Genomic DNA, 24,486 nt, shown 5'->3' with positions numbered 1-24,486 from the left:
AAAGCGCCTCTCCGTTCGCCGTGCTGTCATGTTGCTAATTCCTCCGTTGAATGGGAACGCTGTGGGTCTGAATATTTACCGCTGGCTAGGCTGCAAGGACACATTTCCCGTGCCTGTGTGAGGCAGGTCTAGCGCAGGCTTTTGCCCGCGGCGCGGCGCCGCCGGTAACCTAGGCCCCTTCCCGGCGCGGCGCACGGGCACCACAGCGCCGCGCCACGGCCCGGTTCCCGCCAGCACCTCCAGCTGGCCGCTACCATCCCAGGGCTACCGCAAAGCCGGGGGTGAGCCGCGGCGCTGCCCCTGTAACGGGGATCTGCTCCGCCGTTTCCCCGGCGCTCTGCTTTCCCTCCTCCCCCGCCAGCTCTTGGCGAGTGGTACGCTCCGCAGCGGCGTCTCCCCCGCGCGGGCCAATAGGAAGCGGCCTCGGGAGAAGTTCAAACTGTGGTGGCGGTTGGGCCGGTGCGTCGTGCTGCTGGCCGGGGTGCGGGCGGCTTCACTGTGGCAGGCGGCGGCGCGTGTCCAGCGGCCGCGGGGATGGCGGACGAGGGAGCCGTAACGGTCTGCGTGCGCGTGCGGCCGCTCATCGCCAGGTGAGGCCTCCGCCCGAGCCCGCGGGGCGGGCGGGGAGGCTGTTGTGGCGGCCGGGGCGGCCGGCCTCGGGGCTCCTCGGCTTCCCCGGATGCTGCCGTGCCCCTCCGCCTTCAGCCGGGCCTCCGGGAGCGCCGCTGCCGCCCTGCGAGGGGGGAGGCTGGGGGTAACGGCGGCCTCCGCCCCCGGGGAGCGAGGGAGGAGAGAGCCGGAACGGGCAGGGCTGCGAGGCCCGCAGGGAGGGGAAGGAAGATGCTGGCGGCAAAGAGGGACCCCGCGTTACAGCGGCGCAGTCCCTGTCCTGGGGCGGGCAGGCAGCCCGGAGCACGCTGCTCTGGGCTCCTTCGAACTACCTTTGGGGCTGGACGCTCTTCCTGGCTAGTAGTTGGGTTTTGGTTTTTTTCTTTCTCTTTTTCTTTTTTTCCTTAGCCTGAGAAATGATGAGTATTAGCTCTGAGTTCTGGTCAGTTATGTGCGTTTTGTTTTTTCGGTCCTTGAATAAGAAGGTTGGTCTCAAACCTGGTGCATCCTCACTTTTGATTTCCCTGTCCTTGGCTGAATGGGCTAAAGAGGCAGACACTGCAGCCTGTATCGGTGCCTTTATTAATAAGCTGAATATCCTTAGTTAATATGAGGCAAAGTTTCTTTTCTAAAAAAGAAAATATAAGTGTATAAAATAAATGGAGTAATGGTAGTAGTTGTCTGATAAGATTAAGAGAACAAATTTCTCTCCTTTTAGAGAAAATGCTCTAGAAGATAAATTGTCACTCTATTGGAAAAGTGAAAATAATACTATTGCAGAAGTGAATGGTACAAAAGTCTTCAGTTATGGTAAGAATGTGAGTTTGTTTGGTTTTTTTCTTTTAGTGCTTGCAGGGACCTTCATCACTGTGCTATGTGAATATATGCTGACAACAATTAATTTAGCATTTACAACATCTTTATGTCTTTTTTTTTTCCAACTTAATAATTTTTAAGGAGTGCCACTCGACAGACAGGATTAAATGTTTTAGTTTGAATCAGGAGTGTGCTTTTGAAGTCTATCTCCTGATTGTCCTTGCTTTCTGTGTTCTGGTCCACAGTGTAGAATGGTCTCGGAGCACCTGAGTTCAGCTCACTTTTACATGAAAGTAAACTTGGGAGATGCTCTTTGAGGTGTGCTAATACATTTTTAGCTACAAATGCGCCAGACCAGGGCTTGCCCAGAGCATTGGGGGTGGGGTTCGATGGCCCTTGTCTCCCAGAACTGATAAGTGCTTAGAGCAGATGTTAGATCATCATAACAATTCCACTCTATGGGTTCCTTCCTACTGATCCACTCTACTTGTTACTATAAATGGAGCTATCATAAAGTTGTCCCCCCCCCCCAAAAAAAAAAAAAAACAAAAAAACCCACAATAGATCCAATAAACACAGGTCTTAAGCTAGGGATTTAACAAGTAGCCTGTATTTTCTGGCTTGCAATCCTAAAAGATAAATTTGCCATAGCAATTTTTAGGACTACATGGAATGACCATTTAACTGCTTAGATCATATTCTTAGGGGTTTAACTAGTCTGTTGTCTGTTTGTCATACTTCTTTTGGTTTGGGTTTTAACTTTTGGGGGGGTGGGGGAGAGTACTGCTTAGTAGTATCACAAAAACATTTTATGTTTGAATAATCCTGCAAAAGATCTGATTTTTATTATATTGGATTTGAAGTCACCAGTACTTAGTAAGATGACAGCTTATTTTTGACTGTCCATAAAACTGACTTGCATGCTTTACTTTTTCTTGAGATCGTGTCTTTCACTCAAGTGACAACACTCAACAGTTGTATGAAGGTGTAGCTGTTCCAATTATACAATCAGCAGTGCAGGGATACAATGGTAAGCTTCAAAACTGTTTTTAAATCCTTTTTGTAGTGTATCTCATAAATCATCAGTAATGTTTAATCATCTTTCCAGGCACAATTTTTGCTTATGGACAGACTGCCTCAGGGAAGACATATACAATGATGGGAAATGATGATTCTGTGGGCATTATCCCTAAGGCAATTCAACATGTTTTCAAAATTATTTGTGAGGTGAGTAATTCCATTAAATTGATTTGAAGTGACTGAAAGTGTTACCAATGTTTACAAATATCAGAGGAAAAACTAGTTTCCTTCATAAATTCCATTCTACAGAAACAAACTATATGTGAGGATATGTGAGGATATGCTGCAGTTGCTTTGCTAGCCTTGCAGAGATGTCAGTAGTAACTATGATAATGGGGCTCTAACAGTCTAAGTCAGATCAATATAAACCTCAGGTTTTTTTGTTTAAAAACCTTTTGCCTATATACTTAACTTTGATTATAAGCGTAAATAGATGCTCACTTAATGTGTGGTAGGTAAAGTAATAGAGCTTTGTGTTCTGTATTGTTATTTAAAACTTACCTTTAAAGAAATTAACTATATTTAAAAGACAGGGTTTTTTTAAAGTGGGAAGAGTATGAAACTAAACTTACTCTAGGCTTTCAAAAGAATCAGTCTGATCGTTCGCTGCTAATGGTTCCTACCGTGCACAGATGTAGGTATAATGTGGGCCCCAGTTGTGCTGGAAAAGAGTCCTTGGAGCTTTACCACCTGAACATAGGACACTGGAGTCCTATTTGCTGGGGAATGGAATAGTAGCCTGTGATTTGAGGATGCTGGGGAGAGTGGGTGAAGAACACAAAGTGCTGCTATGTTTTATTGATATTCAGTCTAGTAGAAATAGCTATGATTAACCCTGGCCCTGAAATGTGCAAACTTGTTGGTTCTTCCTAGAAAAGGAAAAGAAGTACCTTCAGTTTATCCATCTTTTGTGCTGCTTTAGAATAGCTGTCTTCTGTGCAGACATACAAGAGATCCAGCTGTTTTTTATATTACGTAGCATATCATCAGATTACCAGATCTATATAATGTCTTTTTTCTTTTTTTCTTTTTTTTTTTTTAATTGGGAAATACTTCTATACAACTAATGTGGGATTTGGGCCCTCAGCATGATACCATGTTATGGGAAGCAAGGAGAAGGTTAGAATTAAATTAAAAAATTAGAATTAATTAAATTAGAATTAATTAAAATTAGAATTAATTAAAGAATTAAAGCAGTAATTTACAAAATGTGGTCTGCAGAGCACTTGCTCCTGCCTTGAGGATATCAGGCTATTGATAACAGTTGTGTGAAATACCTCACTGCTCCTTTGAGGTGCAGAGAGCCTTGGGGTCTATAAGAAAGAGCAACTGAAGCCAAGAAAACTTTCTGTGGTGCTATTGTCCTTTTGCAGAAGCAGCAGCAAAGTAAATCCAAGCAAGCAAAAGAGAAGACTAGGTACCTAGAGAGAAAAGAACCTAAGGATGAGGAAATTAGATATGGAAAGAACAGTTAAATGGGAAATCCATTGTCACACTTTTGTAGAGAAGTTACCTTACTCTTACAATCCACTAAAAGTGATACACCGCTAGTAGAGCAAGAGGGAGAGGAAAAAATAGAAGAAAAAGGTGTTCTGGTGATGATATCCTAATTCTTGGTAGATGCTAAAGTACAAAGAGGATGGGGGAGAATCTGTGGAACAGTATCCGTGCATGTAGTTTTGAGTTCAGAATACTTGCAATAAATGTTTGGCTTTAGTCTTATTTTTGGACTTTTTTTTTTGATCTTTAGATTCCAGACAGGGAATTCTTGCTGAGAGTTTCTTACATGGAAATCTACAATGAAACCATTACAGATCTGCTTTGTGATATCAGGAAAAAGAAACCTCTAGGAATTCGTGAGGATGTTAATGTAAGTGTCATAAGCTATGCCAAGGTGGGCTTTATTGCATCGGCTTGGGGTAAAAAAATGCCTTGAGGCATCTAGTCTAAAATTCTTCCTGTTGAAATACATAATAATAATCTTCAAAAAGCCAAAGGATACTTAACATAGTAGGACACCAACGGTGAAGTTGGGTTTACTATTACTGATTCATGTTTGTGTGGAGATGCTCTTAAAAGATATCATCTTGGACAATGTAATAACTTTGGCACCAAATGCCTTACGGTTGTTTAGCTTACAGAACTTCTATAAACATGATGTTAATCCCATAGCTCAATGCTTTGGAAGTCTCTTCAACAGATGTACAAAGGAGTTGCTTTAATACCATTTCATCTTTGTATCATCTACAAAATGGATACGCTTTTCTTCCACTATATTCATTGCATAACCATAAAACTAGAATTCCATTCGGTATATAATCAATAGGGAAAAAGAAATTGTATTAATGCTATCTTCAATTTCTTTATATTAAGTTTTGTAGCTAATAATACAAATTGGAACGTTTTTCTTTCAACAACCTATTTCATAAATGCTTCTGGAACTTGAGAAGAAGGGTGACTAGTTCTGTGATTATGATGTTAAAATGTATTTCCCTGTAAATGTTATGGATTCCCTCAGAAAAGGTCCAGAAGGATAGTTCCCTTATCAGTTTTATATTTGGGAAATTTTCCAGATCTCTTGATTCTGTTGCCTTCAGGTTACAGTTCTGATGTAGATGTAGACTTTCCTAAAGGAAAATACTTGCAAAAAGACATTCCAGTAGTGTTGCTTCCTTTTAAGAAGGAAGTAAACTGTAATAAATGTGTGCAATAATACTTTCTAGTAATGTTAACTTCAGGCATTCAAGTGAATTTTAGAGTTCAGTAAAACAAATATTACTGTTGTTCTTTCTTATTTTAAGAGGAATACATATGTAGAAGATCTGATTGAAGAGGTGGTAGTTGCCCCAGAGCAAGTTATGGAATGGATCAGAAAAGGAGAAAGTAAGTTATTTAGCCAATATCAGCTGATACTTTAAAGAGCATTAAATCAGTCATCTCTAAAATCATGGCTGTCACTTTGAGATTATATTCAGAAATCAATGCATTTCCGGTAGTTTTAAAAACTACTTTTGTCTATTATCTCCAGTTTGTCAGAATGTAAACAGAAGTATTCTAATACTGCTTTTTGACAGAGAACCGACATTACGGAGAAACAAAAATGAATGAACACAGCAGCCGTTCTCACACTATCTTCAGAATGGTAAAACTGTGTTTCATTATGAGAGGTTTTTTTTATTTTCTAGCCCATCACAAAAACTTCATGGCACGCTTTTCTTCTAGATCATTGAAAGCAGAGAAAGAAGTGACCCTGCAAATGCAAACTGTGACGGAGCAGTAATGGTATCTCATTTGGTAAGCTGTACTTCAAAAAGTTGCTGGATATGCATTTAAGCAGAGAATTTACTACTTCAGCTTCTTTCAAACAAGAATGCCATTTTATAACTACATTACAAATATGTTTTGTTGCTGACTTCTATCAGATACTACTTGGCCAGAAGTCATATTTCTCATCATCTGTATGAGACATTCCTGAGGTGTTGTTTAGAGGATATTCTCCCACTGAAGGAAATTCAGATGTGGCTGTAGTTCTTATACAATCCATGCTGGACTGGGGAGTGCTATGCCCTGACAGAAAGTAAGGGTCTACTGTCAGGGTGCTCTTGCGTTTTTGTTAAGCACGGTTTCTCTTATGATTGTTCCTGACCCACTGGCAAGTCAAGTGAACTAACCTTCTAAAGCAGATAACTTAATGCTTCTCTGAGCTGTTCCCAGATTAAGCTGTTAATGACTATGTTTACTGTTAGATGGTGTCACTACCAGAAGTGGCCTACAGCTGCAATGGCCAGAAGATTTATTTTCCAAAAGTAATCACAGCTAGCATCTCTTTAGTAGTTTACTAGTATATGAATTATCCTAGGCTGGGGGGAAATATATCACTTATCTCCAGGGGAGTGTATCCTGGGTGCTCAGAAAAGAATCCAAATCAACTGGAGGAGTGAAATCAATATGAAAGCATTGAAACTTGCTGAAGTCTGCATGAACACTCTTATTCTAGTATCAGTAATAGCATTAAGTCAATCACACACTAGTGAAGAGAACTCCTTCTGTTCTGGCTTGATGTGAAGAAGCCTGAGATCTGAATGTAAACTCTGCTCATGTAATAGATGAGCAAAGTATTGCCCACTCTTCACTTTTGTTTTTATTTTTTATGGCTGGTCATGCCTATTCTTCCACCTTTCTCTCCTGCCTGCCTGCGCATAGTAATATCTAGTGATAAGAGAGAGTCTCTTTGGCCCTGGTAGGAGGACCCACTCTGCTGCTCCTTGGTGGAGTTAAGGGAGGATTTTACCCTCCTGAAATAGAAAAGCAAAATCCTTCTGGGATGCTGTAAAGTTCTAGTTGACTTACTGGAATTCGGAGCTAATTTTTCCCCTGATACTTAATTCCTTCCTTCTACTGTCCTCACAAGGACACTGTCCTCCTAATGTCCTCACAATGGCAGGGAAGGAGACATATAGCTGAAATAAATTCAAGCCATAGAAAGCTAAACTTAACATTTCCATATTGAGAAACAATTTTTGCCTTTTTTGTTATTAAGGATAAGAGTGAATTGTGCTGCAAGTTTAAAATACCATTTGGGATAGTATTAATAGAGTTCCACATTCTTATGCACCTTGAAAATATTTCCTGATGTGTTGTGTAGGTATAGATTACTTCCAAAAATGACACAGCTCTTGGGTGACTCTTGTTTGTTTTATAATTCAAGCATTCCGGAACTTTTGAAATTCTTGGCACAGAGAATTTAGCATTAAGAGAATTGAAAACTAAATTGCCTTGAAACTAACCAGTGAAATATTTAATGAATTTGCAGAATTTGGTAGATCTGGCAGGGAGTGAAAGAGCTAGTCAAACAGGATCTGAAGGTGAGTGAATGTCATCTTATGTGAAATGAGGCTTTGCTAGGGAACACTTCTGTAAATTGTCTTATGAAATTCTATGATATGGAGGAAATTACTTGATCTATGTGCTGTTGGGTTACATATTAATTGTGTAATATAGAATCCAGAATAGAAACTTCTGTGGAATAATCGCCTCTAAACTGTTGGAGGGAAGTGTATGTAATTATTTTTTTAAAAAATCTTTTCTCTTTGGTAGAAGAGGATCTGCTTAGGGAAATGCTGAAAATGTTGCAAAGTGCAAACTACTAGGTAGTAATATGGCTTTCTAGAGTAGTAGGTTCAATAACAGTCGTGCAATGGACTAATAAAATGGAATAGTWTCAGCTGTAGTTAAGAAATCATTAGAAGCATGTACAGACCTTTTTTTATATATAAAGGTGAGAAGTACATAGATTCACTCTCCTCTGGCCAGGAGGAAACTTGATAGTCAACAATGACAACTTGAAGCTGCACAAAAATGCCTGTATGATTAAAAAAATAATAATTATCTGAGAAGAACATAAAATATACTCTCTTAAAGGAATAGCAAATCTGTAAGTTGTATCTAAGGCCAATTTGGTACTTTCAGACATATAGATAACATAGGCATTTGCAAAAAGATTTGACAGAATCCAATATGCATATTTAAAAAAAAAAAAAAATGAAGTTCATATGACCCCAACTATCTACTGAGTAAAGTTTATTAGTGCTTATTCATAACAGATGACTTTATGCACTATGATGCATTTGCCTGTTCTTTTGACACTGGTGGCTGGTGATCATGGTGCATCATGGCAGTTAAGACCTGACTCTTTCTTGGACAATGCCTCTGGGAATAATGTAGCACAAAAATATGATTGGCTGAAAATGTCTTTTGTTGTGTTCAAAAAAAAAAAAAAAAATCTCGTATGTAGGTCTCCGATTGAAAGAAGGCTGCAATATAAACCGAAGCTTGTTCATTCTGGGTCAAGTAATCAAAAAACTTTGTGATGACCCTTCTGGGTAAGCACTTGCATTAGCATTCCTGTTTTAATTTCTTACTTCATTAATTACTTGTCTTAAAAATCCTTTACCATATTTTTTTATAAATAACTACTTCGGGTGACCTTTGCTAGGTCAGTTTGTTACCTTTAAGAAAGCTATTTACCATATTTTGCATACAAGAATATGAATCCTTTCTTCATTGTTTCTTCTCCCCACTTTCCCATCAGTTTCATAAATTACAGAGACAGCAAGCTGACTCGAATTCTGCAGAACTCCCTGGGAGGAAATGCCAAGACAGTTATTATTTGTACAATTACTCCTGTTTCTTTTGATGAAACACTCAGTACTCTTCAGGTAAAATTTCTCACTTGTTCTCAAGAATTACTCTGTCCTAAGGCCTTAATGTAGGCAGGTTGGAAAAAGCAATAAAACGGACAGGGGATTTTTGTTCTGCAGCCATTTAAGTGTTCTAAAGGTCCTCTGTGGACTTGGGACTTGAAATATGTTTGTTTTATACCCTATGTCTCTTCCCAGACCTCTTGTTGTACTAGGCTGTATAGCTAAAGCTTTGTGCCCCTCTTTTCTCACCTTGCACACAGTAGATAACTTCCTTTCCTCCTTTTTTTTTTCCTTTTCCCTCTCACTTACCTTTTCCAAACATGGTTAGGACTACAAGTCTTTACAGTTTGTTAGACAGCTCCTACAGGAAAGCAATTCAATGGAACTATTGCTGTTTTCTTTAGGTAGGATTGTCTTCCTTTTGGTGTGCTCTCATGCTTTTATTTATTTAATTAAAATATAACTCAGTATACTTTGCTTAAATGTTAGGCTTCACTTTTTGTGTTGATATGAAGCAATGAAAACTTTCCTCCTCAATTAAGAATATATGAAAAATAGGCAGACATAAATATCTGTCCTTCATTAAATATTGATCTTTATCTAAAACTGTCCTTTTAATTCTACTGGGAAATATGAGAGAGGAGAAATCTTTTGATGTATTTATTCTTTAACTTTTACCTCTGAGAGTGTGTGATCATTCTTCCAGTTTGCCAATACAGCCAAAAGAATGAAAAATACTCCAAAAGTCAATGAAGTACTTGATGATGATGCCCTCTTGAAGAGATATCGCAAAGAAATTCTGGATTTGAAAAAGCAGCTGGAGGAAGTATGTCAAAATATATTAAAGTAAACTTTAGTATGTAGTGATGATAGTTATCTGGAACCATTCTATTTCAAAACCAGTCCAGTCTAGAGGGGCAAGGAAATTGTGTTTAAAGTGATTTGTCATGAGTCTCAAAAGTTGAAAGGTGATGCTAAGTTTAGAACAACTGCTCAGGATGATCAGTGTATCTGTGTGAAAGCTAATGCTGAATGGGAGCCACTGACTGAAGTGATTCCCCCCTCCCCCGGCGGGTGAAGGAATTCAGCTAAGAAATAGAAAGTTGTCATGCGTCTTAGGATACTTAAAATACGCGCCTTTCACTTGTGGCAATATTGAAATGACGTTCAGTAACTTATATTGTATTCAACAATTCCAACTTAATTCATGCTTTTTCCTCTCACTGTCTGTCTTGAGTTGTGATAAGTTGTAACTGTGAAAGATCAGTGCCAAAACTTATGGCAAGTGTAAGTAGAAGATAAGCCTAGAAAATGGACAATAAGAACTCCCCCTCCCCCAGTCCCAGCAGTGTAGTCTCTCATGTTTATCTTTCTCCAAAAATATATGGTGTTAAGGAACAATCTTGGAAGTCTTTTAAAGAATATATTGTAAAAGATGAAGCACAAGAAAATACACAATTCTGGGCATACTGTTTTGAAGGCTTAAATCTTTTTTTTTTTTTTTTTTTTTTGCAAGTACTATGTAGAAGTAATGGGGGTAAGCTTTCTTAAGGAAAAACTAATTAAAAACTAATTCTTTCTTTAAAGTGGATTAAATTACAGTATAAACTTGCATGTGACCCTGTGCCTGCCATCTTCTGATACAGTAGATGGTCAGGAAAGTATTTGTTATGTTGATTATAGAAAAGTGTGTTGGAATATCCCATGCAAACTCTGAGTTTATTTCCAGATTTTAAATTATTGCAAGCTTGTGATTAAGTTGCCAAATAACAATTAGCTACTGAAATGCAGTTGGTCTACAACAGATTAAATTTTCAGTACTTCAAACTTCAAGAGAGCATATGCATTACAGCAGCTTGAGTTATTTGACAATTGAATCATAGCTCTCTAACAGCTTCAGGCTTTCAGCACTGTGAGGCATTCATCTTGAGCTATGTTACGCTTAGAAAGCTATTTCTGAAATCCTTAGACAAGTCTTGAGCTTGCAGTATTTTTAAAAAGGGTTCAATATCCATAAATACTTATACTCTTAACCCCTTGTATAGTAAGTCTACAGGTAACTTGTAGACTAAATGTCAGTTTCTTTGCTAGGATAAAGTTCAGAGAAGGTTCTTCCAGACTTAAGAATATATATTCTTATTTGTGTGTGTGTGGTGGTTGTGTTTTAAAAATTAATGTTTATGTATCTTCTTCAGTGGTAGTTTGTACTCCTAAAAATGCCAGTATGCCTTGTCTTTTTATGGTAGGTTTCTTCAAAGACTCAAATTCATGCAATGGAAAAAGATCAACTGGCACAGCTGTTGGAAGAAAAAAATTCTCTTCAAAAAGTACAGGAGGATAGGATACGAAACTTAACTGAAATGCTGGTGACTTCTGCCTCATTTTCGTCAAAGCAGAATGTTAAAGTAAGAGCACCTGTTCTAGATCTTGTGTGTTAACTCTGAAATACTTAGCAAAAGCTGATCTCAATGTGTATGGTTATATTGATAATGGAGAATGAGTTTGACATAAGGAATCTTTATTATGGTCTGGCAATTCTCATACACTTTTCCTTATTTTTAAGGGGTTATTTTAAATACTCTCTGAGTAGGAATCAATTCATTGATGCCTTGCAGTGAATAGACTGTAAAGACTTTTGCTTTCAAAATGTTGTGTTTTAGTTCCATTCTGAACAAATAGCAAAGCATCAGCTAGTTGATGCTATACCAGTACCAGCAGTGAGTCTGCTGCAACATCTATTCCCTATTTAGTGTTTTGATTATATCATATCTTTCATCATGTCTTTTTGTAAACATTAACTTCTTTTATAAGGCCAAAAGAAGAAGAAGAGTTACCTGGGCTCCTGGTAAAATAAACCAGGAGAATGTGAGCTATTTTGAAGACTTTGAAAAACTAAAGCCAACTGAAACAAAAAAAATGAAAATGTCTCTGTCGGCATTACCGGACATGGAGGATTGTAAGTACCTGCAGGGTAAAAAAAAATAAGGAAACTCTGCGAAATATCTTTTGAAATTAAGACTTCAAAATGAGAATTAATCCATTTCTTGTAAGAGTCTAAATTAAAAAGTGAATGAATTTGCCCCAATATGAAAACTACATACTATTGGCAACATGTAGTAAACTACATACAATATAGTATGGAGTTGGCACTTCAGTACTCAAACTATACTGCGTGTAGTCAGTCTTGAAAGCATTACCACTAGCCAACACAGAAATTGCATTTGTCTGCCAACAAATAATGCTCCTGTAAGGCAGGTTAGTGAAGTGGTTTTAGCACAATAATACTGGTAGTTCTTGTCCTAAAAATAAGGTTCACTTTATTTAAGAAGTGGAAGCATGAGTCTTGCCATCCCAGGTGAAATAATCTGTAGCATGTTCCTATTGGATAACTTTGCAAGCTTTACTTAATTTCCGAAAGGGAATAAAAAGACAGTTCTCCAACAGCATAAGTAAAAGCAAATTCAATCAAATGTTCCTGTACTTGCTTCTTGAGGAAACTTTTGTTTTTTAGATAATGAGCTATTAATTAGTTAAAACCAAAGACGAGAAACATGAGGTAAAAGGGCAAGGTCTATAAGCTTTCATCCTGGTGCTCCCTTCCTACCCTCCATTTTTCATAAAACTAGCAAAAGTTATTCTTTGACAGGATATTCATCCAGTGTCTGTGTGGTGTGTTCCCTTCCCCCCTGCACCTCTGCAAAAAAAAAAGGGGGGGAAGGAAGGTAATTGAAACTCAAATTCTAGGCAAGAATAGAGGAGTCAAAACTGAAAGATCAGATTAAGATATAAAAATTCAAGGACTTATCAGAAGGCCAAAGGACAAAAGAAGTCTAACTGAAGATGAGAATAATTGGGCTGTAGTGTTGCTGAGTTCTATTTTTGTACAGTATATTACCTCTGTGAAGTGTGTGGGGTTGTGGGTTTTTGGGGGGGGGGGGGGGGAGGGCAGGGAGGAGGTAACAAATGTTTTATTCAGTGTGCATTTTTCCTTGACACTTAAACATATCCTCTTCCTAGTTTGTAATTAAACATATATTATGGATTTATATTGATTTATATTAATTTATATAGTGACTTGAGATAGGGTGATCAGCCTAAAGATAGGGACTGGACTTCAGTGTTGTTGCTTTTCATAAGGGAAGATCATATGAGATTCAAGTCCTACTTGTGCTCAATCTGTGTTGTTGAATGATTATTTCCAATGTAATGAAATTGTCTTTAAAAAAAGAGTCCATTTTAAACTTTTCCATTACAGTGTACTTATTTTTAAACTCACCTTTTTTAGCTATGTTTTCAGAGAATTTTGAACATGACAACCAGTGTCTAACTGTTCCTGATCAAACTTCTGAAGTAGAATGGACTGCTGGACCCAACATGAATTGGGTAATTTCATAATTGCATTAGATTGTCCAATACAGTACCTGTACATTAGACTTCTCAGTAAGGCCAACCTTACTGTTTTGTAAGACACCAATATTCTTGTGCATCTCCTAAGAATTACTCTAACTAGTTAGAAAGTGAGCTTCTTAGTCATCTCTGAAGTTGTGGGATGTTTTGTGGGAAATGCTCTGCTGACCTTTGGTATTTAAGCAAGACTAACTGTTAAAAAACAAGCAACAAGAAATGTAAACCTGTTAAATTTGCCTGATCTTGTAGATCAGCTAACTAAAAGCATTTCTTTTTCTAGACTCATAGAGACTTTGAAGAATCTGTACAACTCTGTGAAGCATTAGCACTAGAAAAGGTAAGTCTGCTCAGTATTGTCTAGAGAAAAGATTGAAATTCAAATAACCGCTTCTAAAGTTTGTCATTCTTCCTTTTCAGGATATTGCTATAAATGAGGTGAATGTCCTCCAAGCTAACTTTAATAACCTAGTGTTGGAAAATGAACAGCTGAAATCAGAAGTAAATGAATTGAAGGAAAAACTGAAGGAAAAGATAGAAATGGATGAATTTGAAGCACTGGAAAAACAAACACAAAAAGATCATGAGGTAAGGTGTATTGAAATAAATACGAATAGGTGAGAATTATCTATGCTCAAAAGTGGGTTTTTTCTTTTGTTTGGTTTTTTTCTGGAGTTTACTCAGTGTATACATATAATTGGATGTTGATTCACAAGCAGAAGGCATTACAAGCTGCATTCAACTATGAATGAATCCAGGATTTTGAGTCCAGACTTTTTCAGTGGAAAAACTCAGACTTAAATTTTGGAGAGTCCCATAATGAAGTCTGCTTAAACATTATAAACATGCACATGTGTATATGTGTTTATACATGTATGTGCAAAGTGTGCATGTGTGTGTATTTATATACGATCAGGGTTTCTCTCTAAATAGATTTCTGCAAGTGACTCAGTTTTGATACATAAATGTAATCTGGAATTGTTTTGAAGTTAGAGTGAACTTACTAAAAACATATTTCATATGCTTCTTGGATAGTAAACCAAGGTGTTTTGTACAAGATGCTTCAGTGAATTACTAAAAGCCAGAGCTGTGTGAGCATTAACTTTTAACATTATTTAACATTACTGCTTTTAAATACTTTACTACTGAGTGAAACAATACAACCAGTAATGTCTGTGGAACATTGAAACATGGTGTTTGGTGACAAGAAGTAGGAAAAGGTAACTTAAGTTTATAAATATGCGTGACTTGTACTGGGTTTTAGCTGCCTGAGGGCCAGACTGTGAAATAAATCCAGGCAAAAATATAACTTTAGGTGTTGAGACTCTGATGGATTTTATTCCATTTCTCTCCTAATACCATTTTATAGAAAGAAATGGTGCTGCTACACCATTGTTGTTGTATTGGCTACAAACTATTTGTATGTTCTAGGCTCTTTAATATCTTCCCACCATGAAACTAAGATTGTAAAGCCAAAGCCTTTCACTTTGTTGTTTCGGGATACAATTTAACAAGGTCACCTCTTCTTTATTCCATGTTCTGTACAAAGATTTATGCATCTTGCACAAAAAAGATACAGGCTAAATCATAATAGATTATGTATTAGAGAGTCTACGTAGAGGTTCCTTCTTATGTTAGACTACTTGTTTTAGTTTCCTATTCAGTTAACAAACGTATTTTGAAGCCAATAATTAACAAATCCTTACAGTTGTCCCTGAATAACTTCTGTGTACCTAATGACAGGTATAGAAATGTTCTAAAGTAGTTTCTATTACAAGAATTGTCTTTTGAGCTCTTCATGCTTTCAGATATATATCTGAAGATGTTTGATAAAACAAGCATTCTGTTGATACCCATGTAGCAGATTAATCACAGCATAACTAGCAGGTTACATACTTCACTAAATTGGTTGAAATCCATCATCTTCAACCACTACAAATATATATAAGGGTAAGCTCTGTTAACCTGACTCATGAGACTAAATGACTTCGGACAGTAGTCTTAAAATTACAGTTTTTTTTTTTTCCTCCTCACCTATAGCTGTTATCATACAGATACATATGTGTAACCACACATATTCACAGAAGAGTATTTATTGTAAAGCTTTTACGACAAAGACGAAAAGAAAAGGGTTCTTCTATTTTAGAAGTGCTTTTCTATGTAGTGTTCCACTTGTGCATCCTTTCAGAGGGTGCCACTGAATGTGTTCACAGCTTGCATACTTCACCTCGACACATTCTCACTCTTGTTAGCAACTAGATTATATCAAAAATGTCAGCACAGTCATTGAAAGAGCTGCTTAACGTGACTAGAGTTTTACATTTCATATCTTTGATTTCTGCCTGAATTACTTCGACCACATTGATCCTGCCTCTTGAGCTGTTGCCAGTTAAAGTGTACTTGAATCTTTTCTAATTACTGGGAAGCTGAAACAGAGGTTTGTATCTCATCTCTCCATTCCAAAGAATGTGTAGCAGCTTGCTTTGTAGCTGTTTAAATTTATACGTATGTATAGTCTGCCAACTAATATATAGGTAGATCTTGCCTATTTTCATGGTGATGGCAACTAAAATTGTTGGTGTGGGTGCTTTCTAACATCTTCTGCAATTTTGCTTCAATTGCTCCACAGATACAACTAATGCATGAAATTACCAACTTAAAGAATATAGTTTCAAATGCTGAAGTGTACAATGAGGAACTTGAGGTGAGCTTGTCTTGTGGACTTACATGCAATAAGATTGGATACTTATATGAAATGTAATGCTTGGTATGTCTGTCTTGGAGTATTCCATCTGCTATGGAAAATCTAGATTTCATTTGGCTCTGGTTAGTCTTACCAGCCCTGAAGAGGATAGTGTGTCTGAACTGAGCAATGCTGATCATGTATAAAGCATGTTTTTGTTAGATTCTTAACTGTAAAACCAAAGTGGACACATGAATCTTTCTACTTTTTTTTTTTAAACTTTTAGGCAGAAATAAAATCTAAACTGGAACAGCTGAAAGAGAAAGAGAACAAAATAAAGATGTTACAGAATCGTGTGGAAGAATTGCAGAAAGCAGGAGTGGAAAAAAAGGATGCATCTTTTTCAGCGGTAAACAACTTCTCTGAGGTTAAGAGGTGGTTGTTTTGAGGTTTGGGTAGTGGGAGGTGGGGGGGGGGGACTACTTTAAACTTTAGCCTTGCTATACAATCAAAATTTAACCCCTCCCCGGCAGATATGAGGAAAACTATTGTGCAAAGCTTTTACACAAACTACTTTTTTTATCACTTCTGTCCTGCAAAATTTTAATCTATACAGCAGTACTTTGTCAAGGTAAAGCTATGGGAAACACTGTTCTTTTGTATCCCAGTTCTCAAAGTTTCCTGATACTGTTCCTTTTGGATGGAGTAAACATACAAGTTTTCTTGAGTGTTTTTTACATTTAGCCTTTTTATAATGAACATATTTGCTTTATTTTGGCTATATTTTTTTTTCTGGGAGGAGTTAATACTTGTTCGTCTCTTTCAGAGAGATTCTGATAAACTAACTGAGGAAATTCAACAGCTGAATAAATCCCTCCTTGATAGCGAAGCTATAGCCTTAGATGCAAAGAAAGAATCTGCCTTTCTCAGAACTGAAAATCTGGAGCTGAAAGAGAAGATGGTAAATACTTATTAAATAGTGCTTTTACAGCTGTAAAAGCACTAAGTGACTGCTTGCTCCCAGACTAGTGAAGGAGGCAATCAGTAAAGACAAAATTTGACAGGAGTTGGGGCAAGCTAGTGACTTAAGCTCTGAGTAATATTTTTTATTATGGGACTCGTTGAAAAAAGGTCTTTAGGAGAAAAATGAACACAAAATAGAGGCTTGTCCCAAAGGAGTGGGTGATTGGTTTTATGTCTACCTGCAGAGAAAAAATAAATGAACAGTCTTTGGGGTTTTTAGGACAGAAGGTTCTAAGTCTGGTTTTATCAGGGAACAAAAGAACAGGAAAGATAGTGGGATGGAGTTTATTTACTCAGATGTGAAGGAATAAAGATAAAACAGGAAAACCAGTTATAGTCCTAACCTGAAAGGTACATTTTGTTATAATATGTGAATAATATGTGAATTTCATGGAAATATGTGAATTTCATGTTTTGTTTTCCTGAAGAATGAACTCCTAGATACTTATAAGCAAATGCAAAGGGATGTTCAACTCTATCAAAGCCAAATAGAAGCAGGAAAAGCCAGTTACAGAAAAATGCAAGCTGACTTGCAGAAAGAATTGCAGTCTGTCTTTCAAGAAAACACAAGGCTGACTTCACTGATGGAGGGTAAAGTTCCAAAAGGTACTGTTCACTTTGAGCTGATGCTGCTTCTTTTCTGTTGGGGTGGGGGGAGAGGGAAGACTTCAACTCTTGTTTCCTCAAATACTTGGAGGACTTTTAAAAGTAAAATCTTGGAATCTCTGGTACTGCTGGCATATAACTTCTGTAACACTTTCTTAAAGTACTTGGAAAACTGCGATTTATGTAATATTTCTTATTTCATACCAAGATGGTAAAGTTGTCAGAGAGAAACTAAAATCAGCTGGATTTCAACCAAACAAGTGATGACCAAATTCAAACTGGCAGTTTCAGCTTTTAATTGTTGGCCACTATAAAATATACTATTCTGGACTTATAATACACTCTGAATGTCGTATTAATATACATAATCTACTTAATTTAAAATCTGCTTTCCTTCTCTCTCACAGTTTCTTATTAATCTAAACTTGCTGATTCTCTAGATTTGTTCTCTCTTGTGGAGCTGGAAAAAAATGCAGGTGACTTAAAAACAGAACTAGAAAAAGTACTGGAAGAGAACACACGTCTACAAAAACAAGTAAATGAGTTGTCAGAATTGCAATCTTTGCCAAATACAGTTGAGTTGCAGCAAAAAGAGGTAAACAAAAAAAAAAACTTATTGTGGTATTTTCCTGTGCGCTTTCTGATGCGTGAACCTTAATTATCCAGGGCAAGTAGTCTTTATAGAAAATTGATTGTAAATGCTTAGCAAAAGAAGTTCCAGTCTTTCAGTGGCTGCTTTTTTCCCCCAATAAATAACTAAACCTTATTGTTAACAAGTTAGATGTTAACAATTTAATGCTTTGATTATGATACAGATTTTATAGATGTGTCTAAATATTTAATCAGGTTAAGAGTTTTATCTAGTGGTGTCAGTTCAGTCTTGGCTCAAACATATGAAAAAGAGATATCTAAAGAGTTCTGAACATCTAAGAGATTTGAAGGTTTTGGATCCTTTGGGGTTTGTCTCCTACCCTTTTTTTTGAAGGGTTGTTCTGGTGTTTGTGGTGTTGGAGGGTCTACAATGTATTGAGCAATGTACTCTTCTGACGGACTTGTTATTTCCCTGTACTTTGTCTCCTATGTCTGCACATGAACACATTATCATACAGCTATGATTAATTGTAATAGACTTAGAAAATGCTGTTAATATTGCTCTTCTATTGGCAGATTCTTGAAAAATCAGAGGAGCTATGCTTATTAAAATTGGAAAGAGAAAAGCTGCTTTCTGAAGTAGCTGATAAGGAAGTTAAATTCAAACATATGACTGAAGAAATTGAAAAATCAAAAGAAGATCTAGCAGGTGCACAACTCAAGTATGTTAAATCTGATCAGGAATATGTAGCACTTAAACAGCTCCATGAAGAACTAGAGCAAAAACATGTAGCTGCATCAGAAGACAATGAACAAATGAAGCTCCAAATAGAAATTCTATGTAAGGAAGCACGGAAGTCTAAAACAGCTTTGGATGATGTGAAATTAGAGGTGAGTTCCGTCATCTTTCTCCTTCATATGTATAAGACACAGGTCAATTTATTCATAGTGAAAGATCATTTGGAGACATGAGCTTAAAGATATAAATAGCTTGGTCACCAGAATTCCTCTATTGGTGGCTATTACTTAACCTGTGCCAGAAGTATAAAGTCACAGGATTGTGCAGTTTAACAGTCTGTCTTCAAAGACAAACCAATTTATACGTTACTCTAGGTTATGTGTTCTTTTCTATACCCAGTCTTAATTCTTTAATTCTTAACTTCTCTTTAGTACGCAAATAAATACGCTGCTGTTCTGCTCTCACTGAAGTCATAGAGACAAAGCTTTCTCATGGGAGAACTAGCGTCTAACTGTTGAGAATTTTTTCCTCTGGGCTTTAAAAGAAACAAGATAGAACAGATGATCTTTCAAACTAAGGAGAATCACTGCATAAACTGGCAATTAAAAAGGAGAGGGTAAAAAAAGGACTTGAAGAAAAGAGAACTAAAATGCATAAACTTGACAAGCCTTTTGGCAGTGACAAGGCTATCATATTTCAGCTATAGATTTGATAGATTCCTAAACTGAACTGCTGTTTCATGTGCACTGTTGGATGTTTTAGTAAGGCTTTTGCTGCTAAAGAAAAACCACTAAAAGATTCCACAAATAAATGCTTAATTGATGTAGGCAAGAATATAAATGGAGACTTAAAGGCGGGGGGAGGAGGGAGATAAAATTTCTGTTGTGTTGTTGAAAGCTAACATCCTTTCACTCTCTCTAAGCAAATACAACATTCTGCAAGAACAGTATGTAATTATGTGTCTTCCACTATTATAATGAAAGTGTTTTGGGGTTTTCCCTTTTCAAACTAAAGCTTTCCAGCAAAATGAAAGAATTGGAAGAAAAGACAGCAGAACACAAGCAACTTCTTGGAGTAAGAGAAGATCTTATTTGGACTCAGCAGAGGTTAAACGAAATGGAGCAATTGAAAGAGCAAGGGAAGATTACAGAGTCTAGATTGGAAGCTAACAATTTGGAAATTCAGGCAGTTCTTCAGCAGCTCAGTGGATGTCAGGAAGAAATAAAGAGCCTCACCCAGGAGAGGGATTACCTGAAGCAAAAAGAGGAGATTCTCCAAGCTGAGACAGACCAACTCAGAGAAGATATAAAGGAGACTGTTTCAATGGTAGGGTTTCTACCTTAATCAAAATGGACCATACACTTTAAGGGGAAATATTATAAGAACACTTGTAAATCATACTGAAAGATATAGGGAGGGGAGGTTTTTTAAATTCAAGGATTATTTACTAATGTGGTGAAACTTGTGCTTTTTCGTGTCTGTGTTGTATTCTTTCTTACTCTAAAGAACATTCTGGCACATGAAGAACTGAGAAATACACAGAGCGCTCTCAAGCAATCTCAGGACATTATTAAGAAGTTAGAGAAAAGTATTTCTGAGAAAGAATCTCAGATTCTGAATATTGAAGAGGCACTAGGGAAAACTATTAATGAACTTGAAATACAGGTAAGATGTTATAACTTTTTAAAAGTTGAAACAGTCCTGTTTTTCAATGCCTTGAAATTCTTTGAAGGAGTCAGCAAACATGTAGATAGGAGTGATTTAGTATTAACGTGTTTCACACCTAGCTGATCACCTTGCCATCTCTTCAGCTTGTCCTTAGGAAATTTCTAGATATTTGGTAGAAAGTGGACAAGGCAGAAGTACTGTCTGACCCAAGTCTTTACCAGTTGGTGATTTGGCCCTCTCTGTAGAGCTGTAAGCTGTCACATATGCTCTAATGAACCTCTGCTTAACTAGTGTGTTCCATGGCTGACTATTTGAGTGGTGGTATTGAACAGCAAATAGAAGAAGAGGTGAGGTTTGCTAATGACTTTTAACTCTCAGTCCTGGTGAGAAGCCTAGCACACACAGCTGTGAATAGCAGCGGAATTCCCATCATACAGCAGAAAGCTGATTCAGTGTCTTTGTGCCTGTGTCCAACAGTTGGCAGGGATTGCTGAGAATGTTGTGTGTCACACAATTGCTTCAGTGGCTGGAGCTCCTCTTAAAGGAGAAACCATAGCATGTGAGATGGTATTTTTGCTTAAAGTATATCAGCTGCCAGAGCCAGTAAGTCAGTGTGGTACGTTCAGCATTTGTGTTTTGAAGTGGATATATAAAAATAACCAGAGATATGTTTCTTAATTTGAGAAGAACAAGTTGGAATGTTTTTCTAGATATAAATCTAGACAGCATTGCAGAAGAGACTGCTAAAAGATTAAAGGAAAATGGATGGTAAACCAAAGACTGTTTAGGAGTCTCTTAATTTGGGAGTGAGGGGGGTGATATTAAAAAAAAAAAAAAAAAAGTGAGTCAAATGAAACTTTTGCATTTTAATTTTGGATTTGAATTGATGAAAATRCTATTTTTGCATATTTTGTCTTTGTAGTTATCACAGAAGACTGAAGAAATAAAAAACATCACATTAGAGAGAGACCAGCTTGCTGAAGGAAAATCAGAAAATGCTAAAAACCATGAGGAATGTGATCAGCTTCAGGTGCTAAAGGAACAAATCTTTCTCCTTACACAAGAAAACAATTCATTGCAGAATAAACTGGACAGCTTGCATATGAGAAAGGAGGAGTACGAGGAGGGCACTTTGGTAATTATTATACTAAGGCTGTAATGGAAAAGATACTTACTTAATCTTTCACTTGAAGAATGAAAACAATTTGCAAAACTAACTGGCAAAAAGGGTCCTACTACCTGATTAAAGACAGTTAAATAACTAAATTATTCACCTGAAAGGTATTCCACCATTATGTTAGTTGTATATGGACAACTAATAGTAGGATATGGTGCACGCTTTTACTGTAGATGGAATTTTACCTTCATACAGGGTAACAGTGTTCTGAGTTGATCTGCATAGAGACAGTTCTCTTAACACAATAGTTAATGGAAGTTTGGGGTGGGGGGAACTGCTTTTCAAGGCATATAACTGATTTTATTTTTTTAACTGAAAGCATATGTTAGGGGACTCCACAGCCAAGACTTCCCATAACTGAAGATGCTGATTAGGGGTGTGTGTATGTATATGTACTGTATATCAAGGCCTCACCCCCACGCCTTAAACTGTGGCCATAGAGTTCTATTTCTGGTCACTTGTTTGAGAAAGGATCACTTTGAATTTTGTTTTTATGTCTTGTAGTTCAAGAAGCTCTAGTTATATATTGGATTCAGGTGGATCTTGTTACTCTGAATAAAAATGCAAATCTCTTTAAAACATGGCATCTGTCTGTCTTACACAGTCAATCTATTTAAAAGGTCTCCCTAAATGTGTTGGTTACTATTCTTGTCTAAAATTCCCCAGCTTCAAGAAAAAACTGTTGATCAAGAATTACTCGGCTTGAGAGAAGAGCTGAGCCAGGCGCAACGGAAGTTGCGTGCAATGGAGGAAATGAAGACTAGTGAATCCCCAAGGGAATCTAAAAAGATGGGAGGAATAGATTTTATTCCAAAACCGCATGACTGTCAGGACATGAGCACTGCAACAGAAGGAGATGATAATCTCAAAATGCAACTGGAGAATCTCCAAAATGAGAGAGAGCAGCTCAGGGAAACCATACAGGAGACAATTGGCATGGTAAGAAAAATAGCATGATTCCTTTAGGACAACATCCTTTAGAAAACTTCTCTCCTAATATTTAAGTGTTATGTAAACTTAATGTACTTTAACTGTTTTGTGTCCAAAGAATTCAGAGCTGCAGGAGGAGTTGAGATGTGCTCATAACTCTCTCAAGCAACATCAAGAGACTATTGTGGAGCTAAAAGGAAGTATTTCAGAGAAAGAAAGTCAACTCCTAATAGTGCAAGAGGCATTGAGGAAAACAACTGATGAACTGAAGCAGCAGGTTGGATGTGGTTTTTGTTTGTTTTTTGTTTATTTTCTTTTTTCAAGCAAAACAGAAGTTCCATCAAGACTGGCAATGCATGTCCTGGGCAGATTTCAACTTAAAGGGTTCAGTAAAAATGTAATAATTAAAAGCTTTTCCCTTCTTTTTTTCCTGGACTGCTTCCCAGAAGAATGCCATAAAAATATAAAGGCAGTGGAAAGATGGTCAAACTGCAATTTGAATCACAATCACAAGCTATAAGCCTTATTCATAACTAAATATGCCTTAGTGCTGGAAGTTGAAATATTATTTGACATCACTGCCTCAACATATTTTCCAAGTCTTAAACTCTTAAAATCTTACATGATTCTAATAGTGTGTTGTCTTTCAGCTATGTAACTCTGAAAATATTCTAGCAACTAAAAGACAACTTGGCTCATTCTTTAATTTATTGCACTATTGTAAGTTATAAATTTGTCTGTGACTACTTTTTATTATTTAGATGTGTGAAACTATTGTGACGTTTAGAACATTAATACTTGTTAGAATGAAGCCTGTCTGCCCATTTCTATGGGTTTATGATGAGCTGTAGGTTTTTACGTAAATGAATGGGTATATCAACAAGATAGAAGCATTGGAATTTGATTAAGCTTTAGCAGATTTGTCACATCCTTCTTGGCTTATGACAGTAAATGAACGGAGATGTTTTCTGTTAATATAATGATGAAACTATAACAGTCTATAGGTATAGATAGTGCTTGTGAAATATCCAATAACTCTTTCTCAAATCAAAACTTAATTTGCAGAAAACAGTAAAAATCTAATTTATTATGTTTCATTGTCCCCATAATTATGAAATTACTTCTACCTATGCTATAGATGATTCATGAGATTAATGCCAATCCTTATTTGTTCTTTCAGCTCACAGAAATAACTGAAAACCTGACTCGTGTCTCTTCTGAATATGACAAGCTACTGGCAGAAAAAGAGCAAATTGAACAAACAATGAATGAGCATATTTGTCAGCAGCTTGGGGAAATCACTTTACTTAATCAAGAGAGAGATGAGCTTCAGCAAATGGTAGAGAGCTTTAAAGTAGAAAAAGATCAGTTAGAGGCCAACTTTCGTGAAAGCAAAGAGAGAGTATGTATCAAACCTCTTAACCTGCTTTTAAAGCACGAACATTTATATTATTCTGAAATACTCATGTTTCAGCCATGAAGCCTTCTGTTGTTCAGTATCTTCCTGTCCCCTGTTCTTAGCTGGTTTAGGATCTTGGAATCTTTGGTTCTCTCTCTGCTGCTCTGGGTTTAGACAGTTGTCTGCCACCTACTGGACAAACACTCTCCAAGTTCGTTTTTCCATCTACAGTGACTTTGCTTTTAGCACTGAATGGTAGAGATAACTTAAGGTTATTGATATCTAGAGGCTCAAGTCTCCTACCACTTCAATCCACAATGAGCTGATGAGGAGAAAGCTAACCCAGAAAGGAGACAGATACACTATCACATTTCTGCTATGTGATGTTTTATTTTCAGGGCAAAGTTACAACTTCATTATTCCAAATATTTGCGTGAAAAGTGTGCTCATGTTGACCCAGTATTTCAGACAAACTTGACCTGATATGCAGTTAACAGAAATCAAGCTGTTTCCAGAGTTAAAAAGAAGCTCTGCAAATTCTTGTAAGAAATAAAAGCT

The 24,486-nt window shown here is 37.2% G+C and overlaps 1 protein-coding gene across 1 annotated transcript in view; it reads left to right on the top strand.

The window, feature by feature from the left end:
- The first annotated feature begins 534 nt into the window (after positions 1-534).
- The window catches only part of CENPE (centromere protein E), a 39,342-nt gene continuing 15,390 nt past the window's right edge, over positions 535-24,486 (top strand). The window contains exons 1-29 of the mRNA XM_026078407.1: positions 535-590; positions 1,328-1,419; positions 2,366-2,455; positions 2,534-2,652; positions 4,256-4,375; positions 5,307-5,388; positions 5,580-5,647; positions 5,728-5,799; positions 7,319-7,370; positions 8,300-8,387; positions 8,597-8,723; positions 9,415-9,534; positions 10,955-11,113; positions 11,520-11,664; positions 12,994-13,091; positions 13,396-13,452; positions 13,533-13,700; positions 15,742-15,816; positions 16,082-16,204; positions 16,622-16,756; positions 17,247-17,424; positions 17,865-18,019; positions 18,592-18,906; positions 19,769-20,080; positions 20,261-20,419; positions 21,345-21,557; positions 22,266-22,538; positions 22,648-22,806; positions 23,710-23,931. Of these exons, the coding sequence (XP_025934192.1) occupies positions 535-590; positions 1,328-1,419; positions 2,366-2,455; positions 2,534-2,652; positions 4,256-4,375; positions 5,307-5,388; positions 5,580-5,647; positions 5,728-5,799; positions 7,319-7,370; positions 8,300-8,387; positions 8,597-8,723; positions 9,415-9,534; positions 10,955-11,113; positions 11,520-11,664; positions 12,994-13,091; positions 13,396-13,452; positions 13,533-13,700; positions 15,742-15,816; positions 16,082-16,204; positions 16,622-16,756; positions 17,247-17,424; positions 17,865-18,019; positions 18,592-18,906; positions 19,769-20,080; positions 20,261-20,419; positions 21,345-21,557; positions 22,266-22,538; positions 22,648-22,806; positions 23,710-23,931 (4,032 nt within the window). The remainder of the gene's footprint in view (positions 591-1,327; positions 1,420-2,365; positions 2,456-2,533; positions 2,653-4,255; positions 4,376-5,306; positions 5,389-5,579; positions 5,648-5,727; positions 5,800-7,318; positions 7,371-8,299; positions 8,388-8,596; positions 8,724-9,414; positions 9,535-10,954; positions 11,114-11,519; positions 11,665-12,993; positions 13,092-13,395; positions 13,453-13,532; positions 13,701-15,741; positions 15,817-16,081; positions 16,205-16,621; positions 16,757-17,246; positions 17,425-17,864; positions 18,020-18,591; positions 18,907-19,768; positions 20,081-20,260; positions 20,420-21,344; positions 21,558-22,265; positions 22,539-22,647; positions 22,807-23,709; positions 23,932-24,486) is intronic.

The sequence above is a fragment of the Apteryx rowi genome, unplaced genomic scaffold (genome assembly GCF_003343035.1).
Source record: "Apteryx rowi isolate R43461 unplaced genomic scaffold, aptRow1 scaffold_48, whole genome shotgun sequence".
NCBI classification, from domain to species: domain Eukaryota; kingdom Metazoa; phylum Chordata; class Aves; order Apterygiformes; family Apterygidae; genus Apteryx; species Apteryx rowi.
The sequence above is the reverse complement of the archived record's forward strand: the minus strand, read 5'-3'. Positions and strand labels throughout refer to the sequence as shown.